We start from the raw sequence: 22,266 nt of genomic DNA, 5'->3' as shown, positions 1-22,266 counted from the left end.
CCTGGTACCTGTTTCACCTTTACCTGTAACTGAGAAATTTAAAACCCTGAAGGCAACATACATGAAGACAAACAGAAGCCATCATGATGACAGAAGCATACGTGCATGAGTTGAGTAAAGCTCATAGTTGCCATCATATGGATTTTCTTGCATAAAACATACTTTTTTGAATTTCTAGGAGAAAGTATGTATTTTATGTTTATCCTAGAGGTTGGTAAAGAACATTTGTCTGTTCCTATATATATAATTTTATTTTTTTCTTTAGTAAAGATCATTACCTATTATTTGACCCCTTTGTATGAAACTTTACTGCTGTATTTCTATTTTGTTCTCCTTGCCTTGCCTCATGCATTAAGAAGAAGTAAAAAGGGAAAATTAGGAGGCTGAGCAAAGAAAATATTGATCATTAGAAGTTTTATGTAGCATTTTTTCACTGACAACAATTGATACAGAAAAAAATATAATAATAATGTATGGGTGATCCATGTAGATAATAGTGGAAGTTCACAATGTTCCTTCTTCCTTTTTCTTCTAGCAATGGCTCAGCAACATCAGAAGACCTTTTTTGGAAACTTGATGCACTGCAAATGTTTGTCTTTGATCTTCACTGGCCAGAACAAGAATTTGCCCATCACTTAGAGCAAAGACTTAAACTAATGGCCAGTGACATGATAGAAGCCTGTGTCAAAAGGTAGATATATATTTTCAAGTTGCTGCTTACTCTGCCAAGCACCCAAAATACCACATTTCACCAAGTACCTTTTACATAGCTATCACAAGAAAGGTTTCAATATGTATAGCTTTTCCAAAATTTAAAGGACGTTACGTACTTCGACCTAAACTCTGAGGATGAATGTGCTTGGTGCAATTGGCCCACTACTTTTTTTCAGGTCTCCTAACATTGCCTGTGGGGCTTCCCAGGTGGCGCTGGTGGTAAAGAACCCACCTGCTAATGCAGGAGACATCAGAGAAGCGGGTTCCATCCCTGGGTTGGGAAGATCCCCTGGAGGAGGGCATGCAACTCACTCCAGTATTCTTGCCTGGAAAATCCCATGAACAGAGGAACCTGGTGGGCTACAGTCCATGGAGTCACAAGGAGTTGGACACAACTTAGTGACTAAACAATAAATCATTGCTCTCAGCCATAGTACCCATACCCATATTAATCCTGTTGTGCTTATTGTTATCTCTGGGAATGCTGTACTTTAAATCCCCAAGGCAGTGCATCCTGAGACACATGGAAGAGATCTGTTAAGTACTTTATGAATTATGTACCGTGTTCACGCGCTGTGAAATGGCGTGGCAAACTTCAATGATGATCATTGCCATCAATTGTTCTGTTTTCTGGTATTCTCTATCCACATCAGATGAGTTCCAAGTGTCCACTTACATTCTTCAGAACTTAACCAGAAATAAGTTATGAAGCTTTGAATTCTTCCACATGCGCTTTCATTGTATTTAATATTTTTACAAAATCAGCATTTCATCCTAATTAGCATGATTTTCCCCATTGCCTTTGTTCATGAGATATACAAGAGCAATGCAGGCAGCATATTGAAATAACAAATTCTGGTTGGAGCAACTGGATAATACTGAAATCTTCAAAGCAAGGAAAATTCTCTCTTTAAAATAATGTTTAATGGCTTTGTAAAGCAAAGCCATGAATTAGATTATTTAATGTTTAAAAAATATCAGGTTTGGCATCTGTGATTCTATTGTATCAAATCTATGAATATTCTTTGGACATTTTAGCAAAACCATTTCCAAATCATCTATTATGCAGTTTCTTTAAAAAAAAAAAAAAAAACCTAAATGCAACTTCAGGTGTTTGAAAGAGAAACTAAGTGACATAAAAGAATTATATATTCTGTGTTGCACATTAATTATGTGTTTTAGTGTTTCCCAAACATGTCCTTAATTTGGTAAACCCTCACACAGAGGATTTGTTCTGCTTTAATACACTACTTGGATACTCACGCAGACATCTAGTGTGTACTTTGAATGGAAAAACTTCACGGTTTCACTTACCTGTCTGAGTGAGTATCCAAGTAGTATCACAGTCTGATCTTTCATACATGACACCTAAAAAGAAGAGCATCCCACCTCCCAGCTCCCAGGCAGCCACACTCCATATTTGCCTGTTTTAAATTAGCATCTTGTAGTATTGATTTCACTTTTACAGATCAGGGGGGACATGTCAGATTTCTTACTCTGAATTCATGTTTTAATGAATAGAACAAGAACCGCATTCGAACTCAAGCTGCAAAAGGCAAGCAAAACCACTGACTTGCGCATCCCAGCTTCTATGTGTACGATGTTTAATGTGCTAGTTGATGCCAAAAAGCAAAGCACTAAGCTCTGTGCCCTGGATGGAGGACAGGAGGTAAGTGGATTGAATGTCGCATGTGGTAATGTAGGGTGCCCTTGCAGAGAGGGACATGCTGTTTCCAGAAGTTTCTTACTTGACTAGATGAAATAGACCTAGTTCCCCATACAAGTGTTTGATCTTTCCTGTATTATAATAATGGAATGCCCATTTATCCTTTGCTCTTATCAGTTTCTTCTTTTTAATACAAAGACTGCCCCAAATTTTACAAGTGGCCATTGAATTTCAGATATACCTTTTAATGGCTTAGGTATTGTGTATTTACATAAACCTTGCTTTTCACAAGCAAATGAGAAAGCTAGAAAGCTACTTGCTTTGTTTATACAAATATAGAGTATCCAGTTTGCATCCAAAAAACAAGCCACAGAAAATAGCCCATGAAATATTTTATTTACACAAAAGTTTCCTTTTTAAAAAAAAAGATCAAATAGAAATTTACTGGAAAATTGGTCTTTGCTTTTTTTCAACAAATACCCCATTGTTTCAATTTGATTTCTATTTTGTTTGGTTCTGTATTCAGAAATAGAGTTTATTTTACCCCATGATTTTATTTTTGTTGGGAGTGGTGATTGGGTGAAACGGATCTCTTTTTCTTAGATTACCTCTTTAAGTTAATATTTTGTTGCATCTTTGCCCATTGTAATTACTTTTTCATCATTTCTTTATTTTTTCCTTATGTTCTCCTTCATCGTGTTTTATTTTCCCTCATGGCATGATCCAGTTTGATAGTCAGTGGGTAAGTTTCATTTAAAAAACACACACACACACATTTTCATTTGAATTATTATTCTTGTAAGTGTACCTTTTTTATGTTCATCTTTTCAAATTAAAATAATATAATTCCATTTTCAGGTTTTTGGTTGGTGTGTATGTATATAATACTTCATAGCAATACCCAAAGATGCATTAAAACACATGTAAATACTTTCACCTTAAATAATGTCAAAGGAAATGTTTCCTCCCTGTTGAGCTGCAGAATCAACAGACTACTTTATAATTTTTTAAGATAAAATTATTTAAAACCAAGTGAATTCACCCTTCTTTAAATTCTAAATGAATTCAGAAGCAGAGTGATTGTTAACATTTTTAAGATGCATATATATGTAGTGTATACTTTCACTAATAATATTAAAAGAATTTAGAGTTAGAGGCTATAGATGACATATAGCATATATACATGGTAGCCTGTAAATTTGAGAACCAGGAGGCCACTCTTAAGGTCATTCCATACAGAAGAACCCAGTTGTGAATTTCAGTGAAGGATATGCCCACTGTGATAACAGCCATTCCTCCTACTCACGGTCTGGGATAGCACCATCATCAGATTCAGGGAAGGGCTGCTGCTGCTGCTGCTAAGTTGCTTCAGTCGTGTCCGACTCTGTGCGACCCCATAGACGGCAGCCCACCTGTGTCAGAAGCCGTACCCCTTCCGCACACAGGTTTTCTTGAGGTACCACCCAGAACCTTGGAGGAACATCGTTTGAAAACCCTTTATACCTTACAGGATTGACTAGATTAAATAAATATTTTTTAATAAGTCAAATGCTTCTGTGCTCTACAGATATGTTAAATCTTACAACTCTTAGAGTTGACACGTGGGAGTCAAACTCAGAACCAACTCTTCACTGGGCTAACAACTCTAATCCAAGCAGAAGGGCTTAGGTAACCACTAAGAGGATAAGAGGTTTCCCAGGTGATGAGTGGTAAAGAATCCGCCTGCCAGTGCAGGAGATGCAAGAGTCATGTGTTCAGTCTCTGGATTGGGAAGATCCCCTGAAGGAGGAAATGGCAACCTGCTCCAGTATTCTTTCCTGGGAAATTCCATGGACAGAGGAGCCTGGGTACAGTCCATGAGTCGGACACAGCTGAGCACACACACACAATACTACACAAGAGGATAAGAAGATCCACTATTTTGAATGTCGTGCTTATTTAACCAAGAGACAGACATTAGCTATTTGGCCATAATTTGTTCACATATCCACGTATTTCATTCTTTGAGCAATTCGGGGGGAAAAGTGTATTTCTAATACCACAGCATACAACCTTACAGACAAAGTAAGAAGCTGATACGTGTTATGGAGTATTCAGTTTTATCATTCTCTGATCTCTTGAAACGTGATTTATTATCTAATTATCTGAATGAGTAGGCAGCTGGCTTGGCTATCAATGGCTCATAACCACCTTCTTGGTTTTCTATAGCCAGATGTAAACCTTTTATTGTCTGCTTGAGAACATTGTCTGTCTCTTTATACACACATCCATTTCTCATCAGGTTTATGGAATCCTCTTGCCTCTTCCATTAATACTGGATTTATCCATTTGTTCTTGTTTTCACATACACTGCAGTACCTGACACACAATAGATACATAGTAAATGTTTGTTGAATGAGCAGACTGATTTTTTGTCACTGCTTTAAAAATCTTATCCCCATTTAAAAAAAATCCTCCCCTGTAAGAAACAACTCACTCCAGTACTCTGAAAGAAAAACAGGCGCCCACACAAATGACAAAACATTGTTGCATTGTCAAATGTTTCTTTACATTAATAGGTGGATGATTTTGAAGAGTAATCTGCTGTTGTTCATTATGTCTGCACCTGTACCTTCTCACCAGAGACAATTAGTTCCCCACAACTTTCACACAATTAATATACTTCAAAATGGGCAGGTGTAAAACCCATTAGCAACCCTGAAAAGTGGTAAACAAGAGTTTCTGTGCTCAAGAAGTATTTTATACTTTGCTTTTAATCTCCAGGAAATATATACATGTAATTGCACCGGCTTTTCCTCTCTGTATGTGTTTAAGACAAGTTTGGGGATGATTACAAAGTGATGAATACATTACATGCATAGGTGAGCCCATGCATAGGACCCCATTGTATAGCAAGCAACAAATTAAAGTTATTGAAAAAACTAGACTATTACACAATTTGGAAACTCATAAAGATATATAGTATACTATGTAGGTAAACCTAGCAGATTTTATTTTTTTCTAGATTTAAGGGAATTACCTCTGTACAATCTCTAGTAAATTTATCATATCATCATTGCTGGGACAAAAGCTTACCAACTCCTTACCCACAGTAAAGCCCCTTCTGGACTCCTGAATTATGATTCTGTTTTCTTACATGGCATACGATGATGCAGACACTCTCAGCCACAGCCCGGAACAGCATTTAATGGAGTAATTAGTGATCGAATGATCTGCTCTTGTGACAGCTGTGTGTAATGAGTCAGCAATCTCAGGCCAGGCCCTCAGGGACAGATGTGGAGATCCGAAAACCACCAGTGCTTAGAAATCCTCGTTATCCATCCCTGCAAAAGAGCAGATGACTGCATGGGCCTTCAGCAGTCATATGCTCTCAGACCCACTGTATCTCATGGTCCATCCATTGAAAGTGAAAACACATTAATGGAGCAACTCAGGGACCCCTACATATGTGGAATTTGTTTACAGTTGCAGTAAAATACTTCCATTTCCAGATCTAACAATCCAATACCTTTAAAAATCATCCCAGCAGAAGGACCAAAATTTTTAAGAATACTGGATTGCACTGGCATTTGGCTAGTCTTCATTTCTTATGTGTCTGCATGAGAACAGTCAGGTGAGATGAGGATATTTACCCATGTGTAAAGGGGCCAGGACTTCAGACCCATGCCTGATCTGAATTCCCTGGGCTCCATGAAGTAAAAATTCCTCAGTCAGTCCAGTCACTCAGTCATGTCCGACTCTTTGCAACCCCATGGACTGCAGCACACTAGGCTTCCCAGTCTATCACCAACTTACTATCTATCACGGAGCTTACTCAAACTCATGTCCATCTAGTTGGTGATGCCATCCAACTATCTCATCCTCTGCTGTCCCCTTCTCTGCCCACCTTCAGTCTTTCCCAGCATCAGGGTCTTTTCCAATAAGTCAGTTCTTCACATCAGATGGCCAAAGTATTGGAGCTTCAGGATCAGTCCTTCCAATGAATATTCAGAACTGATTTAATTTAGGATTGACTGGTTTGATCTTGCAGTCCAAAGGACTCTCAAAAGTCTTCTCCAACACCACAAAACATCAGTTCAAAAACATCAGTTCTTCAACATTCAGCTTTCTTTATAGTCCAACTCTCACATCCATCCATGACTACTAGAAAAACCATAGCCTTGACTAGACGGACCTTTGTCAGCAAAGTAATGTCTCTGCTTCTTAATATGCTGTCTACATTGGTCATAGTTTTTCTTCCAAGGAGCAAGCTTCTTTTAGGGCTGCAGTCACCATCAAAGTTCATCTTAATCCAAGTGCAGAGTCACCTAATGGAGAAGCAGGGCACAGACAGTTTTGAGGTCAGTTGTGGAAAGAATTCATCTAAGAATGATCTGGAAAGTACCAGTTTGTAGAATCATTGATCCAACTTGAAATATTCTGATAGAAATTTTATAAGCTTTTATTGTTGCAGACAAAAACTTGTCAGGTTTTGAACAAAAATTTGGTCTGCTAATCTAAATGAAAACCTATCAACTTTAGCTTAGGAAATGTCCATGTTTCTAGATAAATTCTGTTCATAACTGTTTTGATCTCTTTGTGTGTTTACATTTGTCTTTGGAACTATCTGGATCCCCTAATGAATAACTTTTTTCTAGCTAATTTTCTGTTACCTATATGTGGCATTTCTGGGTTATTCTCTTTGCAGAGTATGTATGTAAAATGTGAATTCTGAAGCTACCTCCACATTTCCACTCAGAGTACTCCTAGACCACATCTGCTACCTGTACAGCTAGAGCAGACTCTGGAAGTTCCCAGCTGCTTTCAGATTTAGTATCAGTGAAGTCAGAGCTGATCAGATACATTGACAGTAGCAAACTACTGCTCAGTCACTCGGTCATGGCCGACTCTTTGCAGCCCCAATGACTGTAGCCTGCCAGCCTCTTCTGTCCATGGAATTTTCCAGGCAAGAATATTGGAGTGAATTCCCGTTTCCTACTCCAGGGGATTTTCCCAACCCAGGGATTGAACCCATTTCTCTTGTGTCTCCTGAATCAGCGGACAGGTTCTTTACTATTAGCACCACCAAAATCTCATATAAAAAAAAAACAACCTAGCAATCATTATACTATTTAGGTTTGCCCCCTCCACCCGGTAACACATTTAAAATGTATACTTTTTTTCCCCTCTTTTTAAATCATATACTTTTTAAATCAGAGTGTAATTGATTACAATTGATTATAATTTATTACAAAAGCTTACAGTATTATGTTAGTTTTTGCTGTACAGCGATGCAAATCAGCTATAAGTATACACATGTACCCTTCCTCTTGAGCCTCCCTCCCACCCTGTTTCTTCCTTTTTAACTTGCTCTCTTTCCCTCCCTCTGCTTTTGGCTGGATTAAACATGAAAGAAAACAGCAGTCTAAAAGTGTACATTATAAGAGAATTGGATGGCTCCTAGAGCCTGCTTTTCCCTGCCTTTCAATAAAAAGGATATAAATGACCTCTTTAGTGGCTCATCTCTTGATTTTAAGAAATTGCCAAAAATCAGTGCAACCCAAAATTCAAATGTGTAGAAGCTCTGCTGTTCTATATCCAATAGCTTTCTGATGCCATTTCATTATTTTTTTTAAATAATGTGAAAAATGAAAGTGAAAAATGAAAGTTATGGCAAAGAGAGATAAACATTGAGGATAAGGCATGCGCAAGAAGATGAAACTTTGCAGCTTCAGGTGACTGAATGTTTTCTAGCACTTTCCGTGTAGAGGAAGGAGAGTAGCTTGAAACCCGTCTCCTGTATCCCTTTCCTCTTCTACCCCAAAGAGAAGCCTCAATCTGCTATTTTTATTTCCTCCTGCTACACAGGCACAAATCTGGAGAGAGAAGGATATGAAAAGAGAGTGCCTGGAGAGGGAGCCGTGCAGGGCTCATTTGCACAGGCTCCTCCACTGCCTGGTCAGTGGAACAGTTTCAGTTAGGAGGAGGGGTTAGTGGGGAGGGGGAAGTGATGTTTTTGTACCTCTCCCTCTGGGGTCTCCTTGGTCATCTCAACTACCAGCCAGGGTTTTAGGCCAGGTTTTTCAAGCTCTTTCTCTTCTACCTTGCTTTTCTTTGTTTTGTTGTCTTGTTTTTCCTTTTCCTTCTCTTCAAGCTGTTCTGAAAGCAAAAAAAAAAAACTACAGCAGTAGGAATCCACCCTCTAGGCTTCCATTCTGTTTGTCTTTTGGGGAGTACAAATTTGGGGAGACAGACACTTAGTATTTTCTTTCCCTGAGTGAAAAATACATGCCTAGAAAGTTCCCTGTTCATATATGTGTGCTTAATTTAAGACCTCTTCTCAACACACACATATACACACAGGCATACACACACACACAAGCAGGAAAAGAAAACAATTCCCGTGCTCCAAAATTCTGCCTCCTTTCTTCATTATTTATGCAGGTAGATGATGGCTTGTCACTTTGAAAGCCTGTGGGGGGGGACCTCATTCCTGTGTGTTCCAGAACAGACCTAAGTTGATGTTTTGTTCTGTGTGGAAACTTTGAGACATGTTTTCAGAAGGAAAAATAGCTTTCAAAAACTCACATCTTTGGAAACCATTCAACCAGCAGCTGTTAAGTTGGTCTAATGTTTATCCTGACCTGAGTACTTTTACTCCATGCATTATGTTAGCTGTTCCAAGAAGCCTTGAACCATCAAGATAGGGTTAGTCTTTACAAGTCACATTTTCGTGAAGTGGCTATTGCGGACAATCAGCCGTCAGATAAATGCTTCTAAAGGAAGAATTACTGTTTCAATGAATGTGCCTTCACACGCCGCCAAAGCCAAAGCTCCTGCTAATTTAAGAAGAGAACTCTCTAGTAGTCTCTAAAGAAGGCAAAAAATAAAGAGTCTTTCAGGTTTATTTTAAATACATCTTTTTTTTTTTTTGCATTTACTTAAAGGCATCATTTTCATGAGGAAGCAGTAAAAAAAAAACTATGGGGAGTGAGTGCTGTTTCATTGTACCTTTTATGGCCTATTAATTTGTTACCATCTATCACCTTTGTTGATGAAATTTTAATTTTGCCCTTGCTTGAGCATATTGTAAGAATTGTATAAACTGCGGCTCCCCATGCTGACAAAAAGGTCCTTTCAGCGAGAACAATTGGGAGCTCATTTTATTTCTAGAGCACATTTAAAATAACTTATGAATGAGAGTTGTCAGACATGAAATGCTGTATTAATTAAATCTTTTTCCAGTCTTTTTGCTTCCCCGGCTAAACCAACCCTTTAGAAAAATACTCGGCCACCTTAATTATAGAGGAGAAGACAAAAAGTATCCTTCACATTCCTCTGTCTGAATAAGAATAAGAACTCAATTCATCTGTATAATAACCCCATTAGCTGCTTAACTCAACAGAGCACATGGGAAAATTTTCAAACCCCACAATGTAAAAAGTGTTGATTGGTGGATCATTTGCAAGGTTTTGTTCTTCTAAGGTGCAAAATGGTCATTTTGTGTAAATCTGATATGTCATAACTAGTAGCTTTAAAGCATTTATGCCTAATGACATAAATAAGTTTTGTGTCCACTTCAGCTAATGCATCTTTGTCTTTTAATATCTAGCAGCAGTACCATTCCAAAATAGATGATTTGATTGACAACACTGTAAAAGAAATCATTTCACTCCTAGTTTCAAAGGTAAGGTATTCTTTATATAATTTTCAACTGTGAATTTTTAGAAATGTGTGTCTTAGGTTTTGAAATACCTGATTGAGAAATAATAACTTTAAGGTAGATGTGAAAAAGTTCATATTCTAAGAAAAATTAGGATCAAATTATGAACGCTCTTTGTCAGTACCTTTTGGGGTTTTGTTTATGATTAATTTTGGCTTTTTTTTCAGTTGTCCTTCTAGAAATAACTCTCTTGTCCAGTAACCCCTTATGCTTTCACACTCACGTTCCCTTACTGTTTGTCTCTAGGGATGAGTTGAGTGGGCATCAGTTCTTGGAATTTGCTTGTTGGTTGTGTTGGCAGCACTGGGACTCCAGAACCAGTCTCACAGGTGGACAAAGAAGGCTGACAGGGTGATGTCTGAGGTTCTCCACTCAGAGGCCTCCCACGACTTCCTTCAGATATCTTTGACAAAAGCTATGACCTTGAGTTGTATAAGTAGTGATGAAGCATCAGTGAGTGTTCCATTTAAAATTCCACTAAGGGCTTCTCTGGTGGCTCAGATGTTAAAAATCTGCCTGCAATGCAGGAGACCTGGGTTCAAACCCTGGGTCAGGAAGATCCCGTAGATAAGTGAATGGCAACCCACTCCAATATTCTTGCCTGGAAAATCCTCATGGACAGAGGAGCCTGGTGGGCTACAATCTATAGGGTCGCAAAGAGTCGGACACGACTGAGCGACTAGCACTAGCACTAAGGTGGAACAGACTGCCATAGGTGACATTTGAATTCAGGGGCTGATAGGAAAAGAGATGGACAGCCTGAAAGCCTGGGGAGCTGAAAGAGTGAGGAAAGAGGACAGATGGGTCCCTGAGGGGCACTTTCATAAGAACAGATACTTGACTGAAGAACCCCAGATTAGACTTCATAAAACAATTAGAAGTATATACAGAATGCGAAAGAATAAAAAAATACAAAGGAAAACCCACCTTCAATTCAGTAAACAGACACAGGACATGCTGTTTATTTTTTCAAGGTCTTTATTGAATTTGCTACAAGATTGCTTCTGTTCTACGTTTTGGTTTTTTAGCCACAAACTATGTGGGTTCTTAGTTCCCCAACCAGGGATCAAATTCACACTTCCTGCATTGGAAGACAAACTCTTGACCACTGGATCACTGGGAAAGTCCCCAAGTACATGTTGCTTAGAAAAGAAAAGCTAGAGATGCCCAATAAGCATGAAAAATGTTAAGCCTCATGAATTTAAGCAATACCAAAAAACTACAATTTACATAATATTTTCTTCTAGAAATTAGCACAGATGTTTTTAAGCTATCGCTTGATTTTAGAAAAGGTCAAATGGTACACTCACATTTTCTGTATATGAAGATGTAAATGGCTACAAACTTTCTAGAAGATAGTTTAGAACTCTATCGAGTACACTGATACCCATTCACCTAAAATCCTTTTTGTATTTTTTTCTTACTACCCAGAGAGATGCACAAAATTTATATACATTAATAGTTGTCACATTATTTCTAATTAAAAACTGGCATCAACTTTAATCTCTAACATGCGATCAGTGGTAAATTATAGGACGTCTATATTAAGAAAGTTTGCTTTCAAAGACTATAATATTAAAGTTTCATAATATAGTGTTAAATGGGAAAAAAGCTGAATATTTAGAAGTGGAAACTATGATCTGAAGTGTTATCACATACAGAAAAGATAGATAAACCTGAGAATGTCAACAGAGCTTTTATCTGGGTGGTGGGATTATAGTTAATTTGAGGGTATGGAGGATTTCTTAGAATTTATTTTGTGTGGTTTTCCAAATTCTCTGGTAGCAGGTCTTCAGGTGGAAAAAAGTCACAAAGAAAAATGATTTTGGAATAACATCACCTCCCATTTGTTCTTGCTCTGGTGGCTTCCACCCCAGAAATGAACACCCACACTGACAACACTCACCAACAAGGGCAACAGAGAAGGGTTAACAGGAAAACCTCTGGCAGGTGGGGGAGGAGGTGAACCGCAGGAGAATGAAGCTCCTAGAGGAAGAACCAGGAGGTTCCTGCCCTCCCAGGAGTCTAGCCAGCCCGTCGCTTTTAGCAGCAGTGTACTACCAGCCCGCCAAAGGGACATAGTTAACAGAGCGCCTTCATTGTCTGTGAGCCATCCAGGGAAATTTTATCCAAATGGAGCCTCACTGTCAGCACCGTTCTTCTGTGGAAGTTGTCTTTCGTGAGAATGATACATAAAAGGAGCTACTGGAAGTGCAAGGGCTTCCCTGGTGGCTCAGAAGATAAAGAATCTGCCAGATCCCCTGGGGAAGGAAAGGTCTACCCACTCCAGTATTCTTGACTGGAGAAATCCATAGACAAAGGAGCCTGGCAGGCTATAGTCCACAGGGTTGTAGAGAGTCAGACACGACTGAGTGACTAACATTTTCACTTTACTTTTTTTCATGCAGTTCATAGGGCTTGCCAGGTGGCGCAGTGGTAAAGAATCTGCCTGCCAGTGCAGGAAACATGGGTTCAATCCCTGGGTCAGGAAGATCCCCTGGAGGAGGAAATGGCAACCCACTCAGTATTCTTGCCTGGAGAGTCTCATGGACAGAGGAGCTTGGCAGGCTGCAGCCCATGGGGTCACAAAGAGTCAGGCATGACTGAGCATGCACTCACACACATGCAGTTCATAAAGGTTTAAATAGGTAACAAGGCAAAAAGACTGCAGTTAGTTTTGGTTTGAGGAGGAGGGGGTGCAGAGAAGGCAGACAGGGCTGCACATCATCTCTGCATTTGTCTCTGGCAAAGTAAGAAACCTAAATTTTTCTATATGAAATGCATTTGGATAATCACAAATCCAGTGTATTTGAGTCAGGAAATGGTGTTCCAGAGGTCAGCACCATCCTCTAGAACTGTCTGTGATGATACAAATGTTTATCCTGCACCATCCAGTATGGTAACATGTGGGTGTGGAGCACTCGAGACATGGCTAGTGCAACTGAGGAATTGAAATTTTCATTTTAATTCATTTTAAATAGTCTATTGAAACTAGCTATTAATATGATATTAGAAATCAGTTCTAGATTGTAGTTATTCTCTATGGATCCTTTCTCCTATAGTCAAATAGCACTTCTAAATAATCTTTAGTTTAAAAGTATAAAATAAATTCATTTGGTAGTTTGGGCAACCATCTTATTTAAAAATGCTATTTGCACTTGTCATTTGTCATTTGCATGACAGTAAATAGTAAATTTTGTATCATTAAGCAAAGATGAATTATTACAATTCTGTTATACAATCCTTAAATGCTAGCATGCCAAAAAATTGCCTGAGAGCTTTTTAAAATGCAGATGCCCAAGTCCTGCTTTCCAGAAGTTTTTGAAGAAGGACAGGATTGTGCATGTTTAACCACTCATCATGGTGATTTTGATGTAGGGGTTCCTGAGTCAGACTTTGAGAACCACTGCTCTGATGACCCTGCACCTAGATGGCTATATAAACTACTCTAAGACTAAAGTATATTTAAAAATAAGATAGTTCCTAAGATAGTGTATTCCCATTTGTTTTCACCAAAGAAGAAATGATTTTTTAAGAGAGATATTTATGAAGTACCTACTGAGAAAGAGTGACTATACATGTATTATTTAATTCAAACTTCATACATAGCACCTAGGAAATAGGTGGGCTTACCCTATTTCACAGATAGGAATCTATTCTTCAAACCAGCAGAGTAAACTAACCAGAGTCACACACCTAATAAGTGCAAGTGTCAAGATTCAAAGCTTTTGAGTTTCAGATTCCCAGCTTTTGAGTTTCAGATTCCCAATCCATTGCACTTGCTGATTCCAGATCTCCAGGAAATCAGGAAAAAGCAAAAGACTGTGAAAATTAAAATTGTAACTTCTACATTAATGGTCTTTATGAAAGGCAAATTCTAAGAGATTTGTCCTAGACTTTTTATACCATATTAATTATTTCAATATTATATTAATTCAATATAAAGTAGATTAATAAAATAATTCTTTGTATCCCAAATGTTTCTTTCCATACTTTAAGTTGTCTGTGCATATTGAGAAATATGTTTATTACATATGGATGAATAAGAAGTAACACATCCTTCTTTTTATCTCCTCTCTTCAATTCTACTTCTTCATCCTCTTCTTATCCACATGTCTTCACAAATATTTTGAGATGATCCATGGGTGTTAATCACATGTAATACTCAGCAGCATATGTCCCACCTACACGCCCATTTTTCATGCCTGGAAAAGATCTCAGCTTTCCATCCTTGTGTTCTCTCCACCTAGCTGCTAAATGGTGGTATTCTTGACTTTCCATCTATGCTTTTCTTTTGAACTCATTCCATACATTTCTGTGACTTTCCCACTTCCCATTTAACTATACGCTGATGGTTCCCTCAGCATATAGGGAAACTCCTCTCCCCGAGAGGTAGTATGGAATCTTGCTGCAAAGCCCAGCTATAGGCCTGAGGAGTTTAATGTGTTCATCCTAAGAGGAATGAGAAGTCATTGAAGGGCTGGAGTGGCAGAGAGCAGCAGTAGGGAATTAATCATATTTATTTGCATTATAAGATGATTCATTTGATTGTGCACAGTAAACTGATTGAGAGGGAGTAGGAAGGAGGTTGTAACATTGGTCTCTGTTGGACTAATCCAAAGACATTTAAGATATACAATGGGTAGGGTGCTAAAGACTGAATGTTTGTGTCCTCCCACAATTCATATATTAAAACCTAATCCTCAGTGTGGTGGTATTTGAAGGTGGTACACTTGAGAGGTAATAAGGTCATGAGGTTAAAGCCCTCATAAATGGGATTAGTTTCCTTATATAAAACACCCCACAAAGCTCCCTAGTCCTTTCTGCCAGGTGAAAACACAGACAGAAGGTATCATATGTGAACCATGAAGTGGGTCCTCATCAGACATTAAATCTGCCAGCACCTTGATTGCTGCCTTCTCAGCCTCCAGTTCAGTCGCTCAGTCATGTCCGACTCTTTGCAACCCCATAGACTGCAGCACACCAGGCTTTCCTGTCCTTCACCATCTCCTGGAGGTTGCTCAAACTCATGTCCATCAAGTTGGTAATGCTATCCAACCATCTCATCCTCTGTCATCCCCTTCTTTTTCTGCCTTCAGTCTTTCCCAGCATCAGGGTCTTTTCCAATGACTCTTCACATCAGGTGGCCAAAGGAATGGAGTTTCAGCTTCAGCATCAGTCCTTCCAATGAATATTCAGGACTGATTTCCTTTAGGTTTGACTGGTCGGATCTCCTTGCAGTTCAAGGGACTCTCAAGAATATTTCCCAACACCGCAGTTCAAAAGCATCAATTCTTCAGCACTCAGCTTTCTTTATGGTCCAACTCTGACATCCATATGTGACTACTGGAAAAACCATAGCTTTGAGACTTTCCTGGAGCTAGAGCTCTGCCTCGCTCCCAAACATGCTATTGTAACTTGTAACTCCTAGCAAGGCTAGGCACTTCCATGACTGCCACTTGTCTAAGTAAAAGTACATAGTAACGGCATGAATCACAAGTCCATTGAAAGTCTATGATCCAACAGATTATGTTAGTAGTTCTGATTCCCCATGCAATTACAGAATGGTCAGAGAGTCCAGGAAAAGGTGACCAAGAAAGGAAAGTTCAGTCCACACACTTTGCCCACCTCTGGCTGCTCCCCTAGGAGGGACCTTGGGTATCTCTTGGCATTGGCAGGTCAGTATAAATCCCTGACAAGTCTCCTCTTTTGGGGGCTACTTTCAGTCATTATGAGGCACCACAGTACCGCAGAGCAGGACCTAACAGGAGCAGAGATATTAAGAAGATGTAGCAAGAATACACAGAGAACTTCACAAAGAAGGTCTTCACAACCCAGATAATCACGATGATATGATTACTCACCTAAAGCGAGACATCCTGAATTGTGAAGTCAAGTGGGCCTTAGGAAGCATCACTACAAACAAAGCTAGTGGTGGTGATGGAATTCACGTTAAGCTATTTAAATCCTAACTGTGAAAATGCTGCACTCAATATGCTAGCAAATTTGGAAAACTCAGCAGTGGCCACAGGACTGCAAAAGCTCAGTCTTCATTCCAATCCCAAAGAAAGGCAGTGCCAAAGAATGCTCAAACTACCACATGATTGCACTCATCTCACATTCTAGCCAAGTGATGCTCAAAATTCTCCAAGCCAGGCTTCAACAGTACATGAACCGTGTCAAACTGGTTTTAGAAAAGGCAGAGGAACCAGAGATCAAATTGCCAACGTCCAATGGATCATCAAAAAACCAAAAGAGTTCCAGAAAAACATCTGCTTCATGGACTATGCCAAAGACTTTGACTGTGTGGATCACAACAAACTGTGGAAGAGTCTTAAAAGAAATGGGAATACCATACCACCTTACCCGCCTCCAGAGAAGCCTGTATGCAGATCAAGAAGCAACAGTTAGAACTGGACACAGAATGATGGACTGGTTCAAAATTGGGAAAGAATTATGTCAAGGCTGTATACTGTTACCCTGCTTTTTTAACTTACCTGCAGAGTACATCATGCGAAATGCTGGGCTGAATAAAGCACAAGCTGGAATCAAGATTGCTGGGAGAAATATCAATAACCTCAGATATGCAGATGATACCACCCTTATGGCAGAAAGTGAAAAAGAACTAAAGAACCTCCTGATGAAAGTGAAAGAGGAGAGTGAAAAAGTTGGCTTGAAACAACATTCAGAAAACTAAGATCATGGCATCTGGTCCCATCACTTTATGGCAAATAAATGGGGAAACAGTGGCTGACTTTATTTTTGGGGGCTCCAAAATCACTGCAGACAGTGACTGCAGCCATGAAATTAAAAGACACTTGCTCCTTGGAGAAAAGCTATGATCAATCTAGACAGCATATTAAAAAGCAGAGACATTACTTTGACAACAAAAGTCTGCCTAGTCAAAGCTATGGTTTTTCCAGGAGTCATGTATGGATGTGAGAGTTGGCCTATAAAGAAAGCTGAGCGCTAAAGAACTGAGGCTTTTGAACTGTGGTGTTGGAGAAGATGCTTGAGCGTCCCTTGGACTGCAAGGAAATCAGCCCTGAATATTCATTGGAAGGACTGATGTTGAAGCTGAAACTCCAATATTTTAGCCACATGATGCAACGAACTGACTCATTTGAAAAGACCCTGATGCTGGGAAAGATTGAATGCAGGAGGAGAAGGGGACGACAGAAGATGAGATGGTAGGATGGCATCACCGACTCAATGGATATGAGTTTGAGTAAACTCTGGGAGTTGTTGATGGACAGGGAGGCCTGGCGTGCTGCAGTCCACAGAGTAGCAAAGAGTAGGACACGACTGAGTGACCGAACTGAACTGAACTAGACTATATGGATCTTTGTCGGCAAAATAATGTTTCTGCTTTTTAATATGCTATCTAGGTTGGTCATCCCACTCCAGTACTCTTGCCAAGAAAATTCCATGGACAGAGGAGCCTTGTAGGCTGCAGTCCATGGGGTTGCAAAGAGTCGGACATGACTGAGCGACTTCACTTTCCCTTTTCACTTGCATGCATTGGAGAAGGAAATGGCAACTCCAGTGTTCTTGCCTGGAGAATCCCAGGGACAGAGGAGCCTGGTGGGTTGCTGTCTATGGGGTCTCACAGAGTCAGACATGACTGAAGCGACTTAGCAGCAGCAGCAGCAGGTTGGTCATAGCTTTCCTTCCAAGGAGCAAGCGTCTTTTAATTCCCTGGCTGCAGTCACCGTCTGCAGTGATTTTAGAGCCCAAGAAGATGAAGTCTGTCACTGTTTCCATTGTTTCCCCATCTATTTGCCATGAAGTGATGGGACCAGATGCCATGATCTTAGTTTTCTGAATGTTGAGGAGTTTTAGGCCAGTTTTTTCGCCCTCCTCTTTCACTTTCGTCTAGAGGCTCTTTAGTTCTTCTTCACTTTCTGCCATAAGGGTGGTGTCATCTGCATATCTGAGGTTATTGATATTTCTCCCAGCAATCTTGATTCCAGCTTGTGCTTTATTCAGCCCAGCATTTCACATGATGTACTCTGCAGGTAAGTTAAAAAAGCAGGGTAACAGTATACAGCCTTGACATAATTCTTTCCCAATTTTGAACCAGTCCATCATTCCGTGTCCAGTTCTAACTGTTGCTTCTTGACCTGCATACAGGCTTCTCTGGAAGCAGGTAAGGTGGTCTGGTATTCCCATCTCTTTTAAGAATTTTCCACAGTTTCTTATGATCTACCCAGTGAAAGACTTTAGCATAGTCAATGAAGCAGAGGTAGATGTTTTTCTGGAATTCTCTTGCTTTTTCTATGATCCAGAGGATGTTAGAAATTTGATCTCTGGTTCCTCTGCCTTTTCTAAATCCAGCTGGAGCATCTGGACATTCTCGGTTCATGTACTGTTGAAGCCTGGCTTGGAGAGTTTTGAGCATTACTCTGTTAGTGTGTGAGATGAGTGAAATTGTGTGGTAGTTCAAACATTCTTTGGCATTGCCTTTCTTAGGGATTGGAATGAAGACTGAGCTTTTCCAATCCTGTGGCCACTGCTGAGTTTTCCAAATTTGCTGGCATATTGAGTGCAGCACTTTCACAGCATCATGTTTTAGGATTTGAAATAACTCAACTGGTATTCCATCACTTCCGCTAGCTTTGTTTGTAGTGATGCTTCCTAAGGCCCACTTGACTTCACTCCAGGATCTCTTGCTCTAGGTGAATGATCACATCACTGTGGTTATCTGGGTCATGAAGATTTTTTTCCTATAATTCTGTGTATTCTTGCCACCTCTTAATATCTGCTGCTTCTGTATTATTTTTGTCCTTTATCAAGCCCATCTTTGCATGAAATGTCCCCTTGGTATCTCTAATTTTCTTGAAGAGATCTCTAGTCTTTCCCATTCTATTGTTTTCCTCTATTTCTTTGCATTGATCACTGAGGAAGGCTTTCTTATCTCTCCTTGCTATTCTTTGGAACCCTGCATTCAGATGGATATTTCTTTCCTTTTCTCCTTTGCCTTTAGCTTTTCTTCTTTTCTCAGCTATTTGTAAGGCCTCCTCAGACAACCATTTTGATTTTTTGCATTTCTTTTTCTTAGGGATGGTCTTGATCACTGCCTACTGTACAATGTCATGAACCCCTGTCCATAGTTCTTCAGGCACTCTAACAGATCTAATCCCTTGAAACTATTTGTCACTTCCACTGTATGACTGTAAGGGATTTAATTTAGGTTATACCTAATGGTCTGGTTCTTTTCCCTACTTTCTTCAATTTAAGTCTGAATTTGACAATAAAGAGTTATGATCTGAGCCACAGTCAGCTCCCAATCTTGTTTTTGCTGACATCTAGAGCTTCTCAGGAGAAGGCAATGACACCCCATTCCAGTACTCTTGCCTGGAAAATCCCATGGACGGAGGAGCCCTGGTGGGCTACAGTCCATGGGGTCGCTAAGAGTCGGACACGACTGAGCGACTTCACTTTCACTTTTCACTTTCATGCACTGGAGAAGGAAATGGCAACCCACTCCAGTGTTCTTGCCTGGAGAATCCCAGAGACGGGGCAGCCTGGTGGGCTGCCGTCTATGGGGTCGCACAGAGTCGGACACAACTGAAGTGACTTAGCAGCAGCAGAGCTTCTCAATCTTCGTCTGCAAAGAATGTAATCAATGTGATTTCTGTATTGACCATCTGGTGATGTGCATATGTAGAGTCATCTCTCGCTTTTTTTAAAACAGGGTGTTTGCTATGACCAGTGTGTTCTCTTGACAAAACTCTATTAGGCTTCTCCATGCTTCATTTTGTACTGCAAGGCCAAATTTGCCTGTTACTCCAGGTATCTCTTGACTGCCTACTTTCTCATTCCAGTCCCCTATGATGAAAAGGACAGTTTTTTTTGTTAGTTCTAGAAGGTCTTATAGCCTCCTGACTATGAGAAATTATTGTTGTTTGTAAGCCATCCCATCGACGGCATTCCGTTACAGCAGTCTGAGCAGACTAAGACAAGGGCTTAGTAGTGGGGAGAGAAAGAAAAACATTGAGGATTCATCTAGGTTTATAGCCTGAAGCAGGAGATGGATGTTGATGTCTTTCAGTGATGCAGGATGCCCTGGGAGAGGAACAGATTTAGAGGAAAAGACAGTGATATCAGTATCAGCCATTTGGGAGTTGAGCTGCTTCTGAAATACTGGAAAGAGGAGATACCAAGGGAACATTCAGATATTTAGGTGTTTGGGGCTGGAATTCAGAGGAAGGATATGGGATTGAAATACTGATGTAATCATAAGATGTCAGTTATTAGAAATGATTCTATCAGTAACTGCTATTTTCAGGCATATGTGTTATAACTTGGATCTACAGGGACCCCTGTGGAAGACGTAGAGAAATGGAAACCACCTTAAAACAAAAGCAAAAGCTTCTAGGGACTTCCCTGTCAGTCCAGTGTTTAAGACTCCATGCTTCCAATGCAGGGAACTTGGGTTCAGTTCCTGGTTGAGGAACTAAGACCCCAAATGCTATGTGAATGTGGCTGAAGAAAAAGTTTCTAGCCAGAAAAGGACTTAGATAATTTTTACCAAGAAAAAAAAATGAAGGCAGGAACATTAAATCTTGCCAAGGAAAGCATACAAGAAATGCCACATTTATTGCTACCTTATACTGTTGTTGTTCAGTCACTAAGTCATGTGTCCAACTCTTCAGCACCCTGTGGACTACAGCATGCCAGGCTTCCCTGTCCTTCACTATCTCCTGGAGTTTGCTCAGACTCGTGTCCATTGAGTCCCTCTCATCCTCTGTCGTCCCCTTCTCCTCCTGCCCTCAATCTTTCCCAGCATCAGGGTCCTTTTCAGTGAGTCAGTTCTTCACATCAGGTGGCCAAAGTATTGAGGCTTCAGCTTCAGCAACTGTTGCTGAACATGAATAATCAGCGTTGATTTCCTTTAAGATTGGACTCTCAAGAGTCTTCTCCAACACCACAGTTCGAAAGCATCAGTTCTTCAGCACTCAGCTTTCTTTATAGTCCAACTCTCACATCCATACATGACTACTGGAAAAACTGTAGCTTTGAGTATACAGACCTTTGTTGGCAAAGTGATGTCTCTGCTTTATTAATACACTATCTAGGTTTGTCATAGCTTATATTAGAATTAACTCAGACAAACTGGGAGTCCAGGAGAGCTAGACTTCATTCCTGCTTCATGCTACCAACTGGGTCTCCTTGCATGACTCAGTGTCCTCATCAAAAAAGCAGGGGCGTTGGATGAGAAAAATATCTACAGCCTTTTCTCAGTCTAAAGCAAAGATCCTTATATATGCTTTTGTGTGGAGGCCTCAGGGGCCTGCATCTTTTCTGCCCAGGCTCTCAAGTTGCATAGCACACACGACGTGCTAGAGTTAGAAGACAGCCGTGAGATCACCTAGCAGGGACTTTTCAAGCATTTTTATAATGTCTGTGACATATTTATATATACTTTTATGATGTTTGTGAGATATATCAATATTTAATGTCTTCAAATATGTCTTAGATGGTGGTTGTTCAGTCACTAAGTCATGTCCAACTCTTTGTGACCCCAGGGACTGCAACCTGCCAGGCTCCTCTGTCCATGGGATTTCCCAGGCAAGAATGCTGGAGTGGGGTGCCATTTCCTTCTCCAGGGGATCTTCTTAACCCAGGAATCAAACCCTGGTCTCTTGCATTGGCAGGCGGATTCTTTACCACTAGTGCCACCTGGGAAGCCCATGAATACATATACATACACATACACATGAAGACCTATTCTTCTTGATAACCTAGAAGATTTTCCCCTGTATTTCCCTTAAGAGGGACAGAAGACAGATTTGACCTGTCTGGATGATATAATTAAAATATCTTCTCCCCCAACCCTAACTCAACCTGATTAAGTCAAGTATTTTTTTTTAGATTTGTTTATTTATGTATTTTTGGCTGTGGCGTGTCTTCGTAGCTTTATATACACATAAGAAAATGATTCTTGGGGTACACGTGTCTCTTTCCCTTCTGGTTTCCTCAGTGTGTATGCCCAGCACTGGGACGACCCAGAGGGAGGGTATGGGGAGGGAAGAGGGAGGAGGGTTCAGGATGGGGAACACAGGTATACCTGTGGCAGATTCATTTTGATATTTGGAAAAACTAATACAATATTGTAAAGTTTAAAAATAAAATAAAATTAAAAAAAAAAAAAGAAAATGATTTTGCTGCTGCTGCTAAG

General features: G+C 39.9%; 1 protein-coding gene across 5 annotated transcripts in view; it reads left to right on the top strand.

Moving 5' to 3' along the window:
• The window catches only part of CADPS2 (Ca++-dependent secretion activator 2), a 375,512-nt gene that overhangs the window by 306,015 nt on the left and 47,231 nt on the right, over window positions 1-22,266 (top strand). For 3 of the 5 annotated variants that reach the window (XM_010838082.1, XM_010838078.1, XM_010838083.1), the window contains exons 18-21: window positions 536-691; window positions 2,236-2,383; window positions 3,108-3,122; window positions 9,972-10,046. In XM_010838082.1, the coding sequence (XP_010836384.1) occupies window positions 536-691; window positions 2,236-2,383; window positions 3,108-3,122; window positions 9,972-10,046 (394 nt within the window). The remainder of the gene's footprint in view (window positions 1-535; window positions 692-2,235; window positions 2,384-3,107; window positions 3,123-9,971; window positions 10,047-22,266) is intronic. The other 2 variants (XM_010838080.1, XM_010838081.1) reach the window with 2 other exon arrangements.

The sequence above is a fragment of the Bison bison genome, unplaced genomic scaffold (assembly GCF_000754665.1).
Source record: "Bison bison bison isolate TAMUID 2011002044 unplaced genomic scaffold, Bison_UMD1.0 scf7180017864089, whole genome shotgun sequence".
Taxonomy (NCBI): Eukaryota; Metazoa; Chordata; class Mammalia; order Artiodactyla; family Bovidae; genus Bison; species Bison bison.
The sequence above is the reverse complement of the archived record's forward strand: the minus strand, read 5'-3'. Positions and strand labels throughout refer to the sequence as shown.